We start from the raw sequence: 10,000 nt of genomic DNA, 5'->3' as shown, positions 1-10,000 counted from the left end.
CAGGTGCGTGTAGCGTTAGCCCCTGCTCAGCCAGGTGGGTGTAGCGTTAGCCCCTGCTCAGACAGGTGGGTTAGCGTTAGCCCCTGCTCAGACAGGTGGGTGTAGCGTTAGCCCCTGCTCAGACAGGTGCGTGTAGCGTTAGCCCCTGCTCAGACAGGTGGGTGTAGCGTTAGCCCCTGCTCAGCCAGGTGGGTGTAGCGTTAGCCCCTGCTCAGATAGGTGGGTTAGCGTTAGCCCCAGCTCAGCCAGGTGGGTGTAGCGTTAGCAGGGCTCCAAGCATGGCAAGAGGGTGCAGTCCAACATGGTGAGAACCTCTTCTAACAGATACATTAGCGTTAGCCCCTGCTCAGACAGGTGGGTTAGCGTTAGCCCCTGATCAGACAGGTGGGTGTAGCGTTAGCCCCTGCTCAGACAGGTGGGTGTAGCGTTAGCCCCTGCTCAGACAGGTGGGTGTAGCGTTAGCCCCTGCTCAAATAGGTGGGTGTAGCGTTAGCCCCTGCTCAGACAGGTGGGTGTAGCGTTAGCCCCTGCTCAGACAGGTGGGTGTAGCGTTAGCCCCTGCTCAGACAGGTGGGTGTAGCGTTAGCCCCTGCTCAGACAGGTGGGTTAGCGTTAGCCCCTGCTCAGACAGGTGGGTTAGCGTTAGCCCCTAATCAGACAGGTAGGTTAGCGTTAGCCCCTGCTCAGACAGGTGGGTTAGCGTTAGCCCCTGCTCAGACAGGTGGGTTAGCGTTAGCCCCTGCTCAGTCAGGTGCGTGTAGCGTTAGCCCCTGCTCAGACAGGTGCGTGTAGCGTTAGCCCCTGCTCAGACAGGTGGGTTAGCGTTAGCCCCTGCTCAGACAGGTGGGTTAGCGTTAGCCCCTGCTCAGCCAGGTGGGTGTAGCGTTAGCCCCTGCTCAGACAGGTGGGTGTAGCGTTAGCCCCTGCTCAGACAGGTGGGTTAGCGTTAGCCCCTGCTCAGTCAGGTGCGTGTAGCGTTAGCCCCTGCTCAGTCAGGTGCGTGTAGCGTTAGCCCCTGCTCAGACAGGTGGGTTAGCGTTAGCCCCTGCTCAGACAGGTGGGTTAGCGTTAGCCCCTGCTCAGACAGGTGCGTGTAGCGTTAGCCCCTGCTCAGCCAGGTGGGTGTAGCGTTAGCCCCTGCTCAGACAGGTGGGTTAGCGTTAGCCCCTGCTCAGACAGGTGGGTGTAGCGTTAGCCCCTGCTCAGACAGGTGCGTGTAGCGTTAGCCCCTGCTCAGACAGGTGGGTGTAGCGTTAGCCCCTGCTCAGCCAGGTGGGTGTAGCGTTAGCCCCTGCTCAGATAGGTGGGTTAGCGTTAGCCCCAGCTCAGCCAGGTGGGTGTAGCGTTAGCAGGGCTCCAAGCATGGCAAGAGGGTGCAGTCCAACATGGTGAGAACCTCTTCTAACAGATACATTAGCGTTAGCCCCTGCTCAGACAGGTGGGTTAGCGTTAGCCCCTGATCAGACAGGTGGGTGTAGCGTTAGCCCCTGCTCAGACAGGTGGGTGTAGCGTTAGCCCCTGCTCAGACAGGTGGGTGTAGCGTTAGCCCCTGCTCAAATAGGTGGGTGTAGCGTTAGCCCCTGCTCAGACAGGTGGGTGTAGCGTTAGCCCCTGCTCAGACAGGTGGGTGTAGCGTTAGCCCCTGCTCAGACAGGTGGGTGTAGCGTTAGCCCCTGCTCAGACAGGTGGGTTAGCGTTAGCCCCTAATCAGACAGGTAGGTTAGCGTTAGCCCCTGCTCAGACAGGTGGGTTAGCGTTAGCCCCTGCTCAGACAGGTGGGTTAGCGTTAGCCCCTGCTCAGACAGGTGGGTGTAGCTTTAGCCCCTGCTCAGACAGGTGGGTTAGCGTTAGCCTCTGCTCAGACAGATGGGTTAGCGTTAGCCCCTGCTCAGACAGGTGGGTGTAGCGTTAGCCCCTGCTCAGACAGGTGGGTTAGCGTTAGCCCCTGCTCAGACAAACGGGATGGTTTAGACGTGTGAATTGGATGTTTGAGATGGAATTGAGCCCCTGCCTGTGCACTGAATGAGCATTGATCATGAGTCTGTCTCTCTCTCTGTGTGTGTGTGTGTGTGTGTGTGTGTGTGTGTGTGTGTGTGTGTGTGTGTGTGTGTGTGTGTGTGTGTGTGTGTGTGTGTGTGTGTGTGTGTGTGTGTGTGTGTGTGTGTGTGTGTGTGTGTGTGTGTGTGTGTGTGTGTGTGTGTGTGTGTGTGTGTGTGTGTGTGTGTTCAGGGGGCCAAGAACCACGGCGTGATAATGCCCGACGCCAACAAGGAGAACACGCTGAACCAGCTGGTGGGCGCGGCCTTCGGGGCGGCGGGGCAACGCTGCATGGCTCTCAGCACGGCCATCCTGGTGGGAGAGAGCAGAGACTGGCTGCCCGAGCTGGTGGACCGCGCCAAGAACCTGCGCGTCAATGCAGGTAAACAGTCGTACACACACACACACACACACACACACACACACACACACACACACACACACACACACACACACACACACACACACACACGCCAAGAACCTCCGCGTCAATGCAGGTAAACAGTCGCACGCACATACACACACACACACACACACACACACACACACACACGCCAAGAACCTGCGCGTCAATGCAGGTAAACAGTCGTACGCACACGCACACACACACACACACACACGCGCACACACGCCAAGAACCTGCGCGTCAATGCAGGTAAACAGTCGCACACACGCACACACACACGCACACGCACACGCACACGCACACGCACACACGCACACACACACACACACACACTCACACTCACACTCACACTCACACTCACACTCACACTCACACTCACACTCACACTCACACTCACACTCACACTCACACTCACACTCACACTCACACTCACACACTCACACATTCACATGGCAGGAACCTGCGCGTCAATGCAGGTAAACAGTCGTACGCACGCACGCACGCACGCACGCACGCACGCACACACACTCACACTCACACATTCACATGCCAGGAACCTGCGCGTCAATGCAGGTAAACAGTCGTACGCACGCACGCACGCACACACACACACACACACACACTCACACACTGAGTGTCAAGGTAGATAAACACTCAGGCTCACACACACTCCCTCATGCTGCACTCATAGCGTGGCCTTGCCTAGAGAGCTAATGAATTAAGCCTGTCAGACTTCCTTTCAAAACCTGAGTATCATGTTTGCACACACACACACACACACACACACAGAGCTATTGTATAAAGCCTTCCTGTCAGACTTGCTTTAAAAAACCTGATCACCGAGTCTTCCCCTTAGTGTTGTAGCAATTAGCCCAAATCAAATTACACTCTCTTCCATGGTCCTGAAGCTCCGTGTTGATTGGCAGGGATTTATCGAGCCTCTATGATCGTTTCCCCTTTACAGAGCCAGGACTGTGTAGGAACACCATACGCAAATTTGACAAAAAGTGTCTGGGATTCCGACTGTATCTTTGTCCAAATGTCAGTCTCAGCACAATTCACTCAAACATTTGGCTATTTGACCTAGTAAAGAACTAAAATCTGAGGTGGCCACAACCAAAGACTTGAAGCAGAGAACTGTAATGTAAAAAGTCAGATTTAGACCATTAAAAGGTTAAAGGTTGTAGCTGCATGTGACTATAGTCACTTGTGTTGTGTGTGTCTGTGTGTCTGTCTGTCTGTGTGTGTGTGTGTGTGTGTGTGTGTGTGTGTGTGTGTGTGTGTGTGTGTGTGTGTGTGTATATAAAACGGCTTCCAGCAAAATGCACTTAAAATGGTGCTGCTGAACGTGTAACACCTGTCAAACCAATCAAACATCCGTTTCCTTGGTTTCTCCCCGGTTGCTAGGTGACCAGCCCGGTGCCGACGTCGGGCCTCTGATCTCGCCCGAGGCCAAGGGCCGGGTCAACAGCCTGATCCAGAGTGGCGTGGACGAGGGCGCCAAGCTGCTGCTGGACGGGCGCAGTGTGAGGGTGAAAGGCTACGAGAAAGGCAACTTCGTGGGCCCCACCATCATTGGCAACGTAACGGTGAGCGTGATGTATTGATTATGGGTGGTCTATCTACAGCCTGACATGAAGTGATCAGTGACGTGATCAGTGACGTGATCAGTGACGTGATCAGTGAAGTGATCAGTGAAGTATTGATTATCTGTGGCCTATCTACAAACTGCCATGAAGTGATCAATGAATATTGATTATCTGTGGCCTATCTACAAACTGACATGAAGTGATTATTGATTATGTGTGGCCTATCTACAGACTGACATGAAGTGATCAGTGACGTGATCAGTGACGTGATCAGTGAAGTGATCAGTGAAGTATTGATTATATTTGGCCTATCAACAAACTGCCATGAAGTGATCAGTGAATATTGATTATCTGTGGCCTATCTACAGACTGACATGAAGTGATCAGTGATGTATTGATTATGTGTGGCCTATCTACAGCCTGAATGAGTGATCAGTGAATATTGATCATCTGTGGCCTATCTACAGCCTGACATGAAGTGATTATTGATTATGTGTGGCCTATCTACCGCCTGACATGAAGTGATTATTGATTATGTGTGGCCTATCTACCGCCTGACATGAAGTGATCAGTGAAGTGATCAGTGAAGTATTGATTATCTCTACAGACTGTCATGAAGTGATCAGTGATTATTGATTATCTCTACAGACTGACATGAAGTGATTATTGATTATGTGTGGCCTATCTACAGACTGCCATGAAGTGATCAGTGATTATTGATTATCTCTACAGACTGACATGAAGTGCTACACCGAGGAGATCTTTGGGCCGGTTCTGGTGGTGCTGGAGGCTGACAGTTTGGACGAAGCCATCACCATGATCAACAACAATCCCTACGGCAACGGCACCGCCATCTTCACCAACAACGGCGCTACAGCCAGGAAATTCACCAACGAGGTGGACGTGGGTCAGGTGAGATGAGCACTGCATTCTGGGACCTAGATCAAAACCACTGGGGAAAAACCCATGAAATACACACATTTACATACAACACATGTATTAAACTATATATATAGGATGGCGAGTTTCAGTTTGATATAATTATTTTCCTCAGCTAAAACATCTCATCCTCAAATAGAATATTTAGGTGAAGGCTATAGAAACAATCAGCACCATAGTGTACAGTTTGCCAAACTTTTTAAAATGTTAGAAGCACACACACACACACACACACACACACACACACACTCACACGAGTTGTAGTTTAATAAGGGCATTCACGCAAGGTGTTCTTTTCCAGTTCCACACACACACACACACACACACACACACACACACACACACACACACACACACAATGACATGCATTATTGTCATCTGTCCTCTCTGCAGATTGGAGTCAACGTTCCCATTCCGGTTCCTCTCCCGATGTTCTCCTTCACGGGATCCAGAGGTTCCTTCCGTGGAGACACCAACTTCTACGGCAAGCAGGTGAGAACCTTGGCACCGGCAAACACCTACTCATGCCAACCTTGGCCCCGTCACTGGCAAACCCTTACTCATGCCAACCTTGGCCTGGTCACTGGCAAACACCTACTCATGCCAACCTATTCACTGGCAAACACCTACTCATGCCAACCTATTAACTGGCAAACACCTACTCATGCCAACCTATTCAGGATCTCTAAAACACCCTTCGGATATGTTGAAGCCTAGGTGGTAAATTCACAGGTGGTGGCGGGGATTGCACACGTCATGTTGGTCCTGATGAAGGATGAACATTCTTGGCCTTAATTAAGTCAGTCAAACGTCCTCCGGGAATATGGAATAACAGAAAGTCATAGTAATATGAAGTCAGCAAGTAATGGGTTGCTACGCAACACCTGAAACTTTCTATTTGTGTGAAATATATTTTTTCTTATCGGAAGTCACAAAACGGCAACAAAAACATTATCAAGAGGTATCTTGAAGGAATGTCTTCTATCGTTTTGGCAAGTAACCGTATAATAAGCGGAATAAAGTAAAGTCGGAAAAAAACGGATGCTTGAAGCAGAGGGTGGTCGACAGAATTCAGAGCAGGAAATGCTGATGTGTGTGTGTTCTCTGCTGCTTATGTGGTGCATCTCCTCTCCTTTCCTATCCTCTCCTCTCGTGTTGCCTCTCCTCTCGTCTCGCCCCGTCTCATCTCGTCTCTCCTCTCGTCTGTGAAGCTAAACAGAAAGCCAGATGTAAAACCTGCCATCTGCTCCTTAAAGACGGCAGTTATTAAGAGACAGTCATTCTGCCTGTGGCCAATCTCACACTGGGATTTTCTCTCCTGCTTATGTGGTGCGTCTCCTCTCCTCTCCTCTCCTTTCCTCTCCACTCCTCCTCCTCTCCTCTCCTTTCCTCTCGTCTTGCCTCTCCTCTCGTTTCGGCTCACCTCATCTCGTCTCTCCTCTCGTCTGTGAGCGTTGAGAGACGATTATTGTGCCTGTGCCTTGGCACTTATAAACTCATGCTTTGCTGCGTGAGGTTTTCCCTGCTGCCGGAGCCCCTACTTTAGGCTCTTGAGTGATCGACTGTCATTGGTAAACGTTTCTGTTCAAATACTGCGTTCCCAAACCATGTCAGGTTTCCCTCTTCGTACAGTCCTCCATTCACAGTGTTTACAAGTGTACAGTACCAGTCAAAAGTTTGGACACACCTTTAATTTTTTTGAGAAGTGTTTTTTCTTTACTTTTATTATTTTCTACATTGTAGATGTATCCTGAAGACATTTAAACTACAAAAGAACACTAAACAAAAAAAGTGTTATCTACCATGTAGAAAATAATAAAAGTAAAGAAAAAACTTCTCAAAAAATGAGAAGGTGTGTCCAAACTTTTGACTGGTACTTTACCCATCAGTCCTCCATCCACAGTGTGTCCAAGTCTATATCTCAGTCCTCCATTCACAGCGTGTACACGTGTACAGACTTCCATCCACAGCCTGTACACCTGTGCATTTCTTTCAGTTTCAGTTTGTTTATTTGATGAAGAGGGAAAGTGTACATTAATAAACACCAAAATGTAAATGCACCCAATTGTTGCCAAAAGGTTAATTTCCATTGGCAGTCCCCCTGGCAGAGCGAAAATGGCCAAATTACTTAAAAAATGAATTAACATATATATCAAACATAACATTGACAAAAAATTGAAAATAAGATAAAATAGAATAAAATCCCAATATATAAGTTCTACTGATGCCCCCCCCCCCCCAATCAAAATGTCTGATTCTGTGCTGGTAGGCCATTTTAATGAGAAGTTCTAGGTCCAACTAGGGTGTGAATGTCAAGTGAAAGTCTAATTGCGAGCTAACTTCAGTGCGGTTGTCAGACCATTACACGTCTGGCACCAGATGAGTGTAACTGTGCCCTGGAATGTGCTTTTTGAGGTGTAAACTTAATTATACGACTGAACTTTAATGAAATTCCTGCGGTCAATCGATTTTTAAAAATATACTTAATAATTAATTAATTAATTAATTAATATTTTTTCTTGTTGTCAAGACGGACTGTGCATACCGTTCTACCACCATCAGGCCAAAAGAAGAAGTTGCCATTTTAACATGAAGGCTTATTTTCAGTAATTTCATGTGCAATTAATGCAGTAAATAAGAATGTATGCAGCTTCGAGGAAAAATACGGTAAATTGATCTTGCCTTAAGCAAATAACAACAACTAGAGGGACAACTAAATGCTAAGCAGTGTGGCTAGGACCGTCCAACAGCTGTGGCTGTGGGTCATTTGAACCATAGACATACTGTATATAGATGATCTATGTCTATGGTATGAAGGTCTCAGCTGATGGAACCTAATCTGTGCTCCACAGGGCATCCAGTTCTACACTCAGATCAAGACGATTACATCCCAGTGGAAGGCGGAGGACGCCACGCTCAAGACTCCCGCTGTTACCATGCCAACGATGGGCCGCTAATGTAGCCATGGGAACAGCCCTCCTCTGTTGTTACTACTGACATGCCTTAAAACTCAAAGAACACGGAACGAAATGCAACGAGTACATGTGTGTGTGCGTGTGTAGATGGACATGCAAGTGTGTGTGTGTGTGTGTGTGTGTGTGTGTGTGTGTGTGTGTGTGTGTGCGCGCAGATGGACATGCAAGTGTGTGTGTGTGTATATGGACATGCAACTACATCTGTGTGTGTGTGTCTGTGTGTGTGTGTGTTGGGGAGAGAAGGGGGTGTATTGCGTGTGCGTGTCATCTTGTGGGGATGGTTATGAGTGATGCTGTTAGCAGGTGTCATTGTGTTTGATGCACAGTGGTTGTAATCCACATCTGCATCTATTTCCCTGTGGACAGTCATTAGTGCAGATTCACCTGCTTGAGTGCTTCGCCTTAGTCTCTCTGTTGTAGCAGCGCCCCCTTCAGTACATTGACAAGTATTGCACATAATTGTGTGCTCTTCCTCAGAAGCACACCGTTTGGATTGGCACTAGTTCACACTGTAACTACATGATTCACCCAGACACTGAGCTCTAGTTCTGTCTGAACTGTCCTTATTCCACCAGTAAATACAAGTTTCCCACAGCATATGTAAAACTGTACTGATGTTCATGGGTGGACTTCCCTTGTAGGCATTTTCAACGTGTAGGTTAGGCTGTGAGTGAGTGATCTTTTATTTTTTGATTGAATGTTTGTTTGAAATTTTTCAAATGTTTTTCTGAGATACCAGCTGCAAATAGAGCATGATCAAGTGGCGTTTTGATCCACAAATAAAATACTTTGTGACGGAATGGAAGATGTAAGTTCCCTGTTTTGTGGGTTGTAGTGTCTGAAGATGCAAGTCAACAGCTATGTCTGGGGTGCGGTCAGAACTGCAGACGTGTGGGGAAATAAGGTGCTAAAAGCAGTCTGCATTGGGGACTATAAAAGTTAATTTTTCTGGTCTTTGATTATGTAATCTCTAAACACCTCCACCTTGTCAGATCTGAAGTGGAATTTGATGATTTTGTGGACAAGAATAGGCCAGTCAAACAAGTTGTTATACAAAGTTGACAGTTCACAGTAAATGTATTATTATTTTTATTTTAAGTGATTTATGTGGTGAGAGCTGATGTCTGGGGGCGCTCAGATTTGGGTGAGATTTAATCTAGAGCTCAGCAAGATATGCAGATCCTTAAAAAGATAGTTTACCTGAGGGACTGTTATCCTTCAACGCTGTTTCAACCACAGGAACATTTCCTTTTCTAAGGAACTGGAGTCCCGTGCGCTTGACAATCCATCAGAAGAATCCCCAAGGATCCGACTTCTAAACCAGCAACCGCTTGCTGCGCTCTCCGCTGCAATCAAGTTACTAGAAAGCATATAAGGCCAATATGCAATGTTAACGACAGTGAAGAATAACTCCTGGATCCAGTCCAAAATGTAATGGGTTCTTCCCTGGCCCATGTTACACGCCACCACCAAGTTTCATGAAAATCAACCAAGTGGTTTTTGCGTACTCAGTGGCAAACAAGTAAGCAATAAGCCCCAAGAGGCCGTGGTTTGCGCTGATTTTAGAACAGGTAAGGGGAGTTGTTAGGCACGACGCGAAGCTATTTGTTTTGCTGTGTCAGAAATTCCACTTTGTAATCCACCCTATCATTACACACAGTTAAGCAGTGTTAACTCAAGGAGGACAACGCTGATGACACCTTTTTTAACATAAAAGCAATAACAGTCTTAAAGATACTGAGGATAAGATCTGTTGGGAACTTTGTGCTCAAACCGCAGAAACCGTATGTTTACATCGTGGAGGGAAAAAACAGCTAGAGTTTAAATCTCAACTATAGAATGTGCCCATGACACGAAAACATCTTGGCATTTGTACAACTTTATTTGTGAACTTCACGAACATTGCTTATATTGTATAGGCCTAGTGTTACTAGAGTGTTTAGATATTAAGCGCTCAATACGTTCCTGAAGCCCTCCGTGTTGCCCCATTCAACACATTTCACTGTTTTCTGTAGTAACGTGGACTACGCAAGACACAGCACACACCAGAACCG

At 47.8% G+C, this 10,000-nt stretch overlaps 1 protein-coding gene across 1 annotated transcript in view; it reads left to right on the top strand.

Moving 5' to 3' along the window:
- The window catches only part of aldh6a1 (aldehyde dehydrogenase 6 family, member A1), a 19,754-nt gene extending 11,008 nt beyond the window's left edge, over positions 1 to 8,746 (top strand). The window contains exons 8-12 of the mRNA XM_080854398.1: positions 2,230 to 2,419; positions 3,851 to 4,032; positions 4,765 to 4,944; positions 5,365 to 5,463; positions 7,824 to 8,746. Coding sequence (XP_080710524.1) covers positions 2,230 to 2,419; positions 3,851 to 4,032; positions 4,765 to 4,944; positions 5,365 to 5,463; positions 7,824 to 7,928 — 756 coding nt within the window. The 3' untranslated portion in view covers positions 7,929 to 8,746. The remainder of the gene's footprint in view (positions 1 to 2,229; positions 2,420 to 3,850; positions 4,033 to 4,764; positions 4,945 to 5,364; positions 5,464 to 7,823) is intronic.
- Positions 8,747 to 10,000: the final 1,254 nt, after the last annotated feature.

Source organism: Sprattus sprattus (genome assembly GCF_963457725.1).
Source record: "Sprattus sprattus genome assembly, chromosome: 16".
Lineage (NCBI taxonomy): Eukaryota > Metazoa > Chordata > Actinopteri > Clupeiformes > Clupeidae > Sprattus > Sprattus sprattus.
This window is presented reverse-complemented; position numbering and strand designations above follow the sequence as displayed.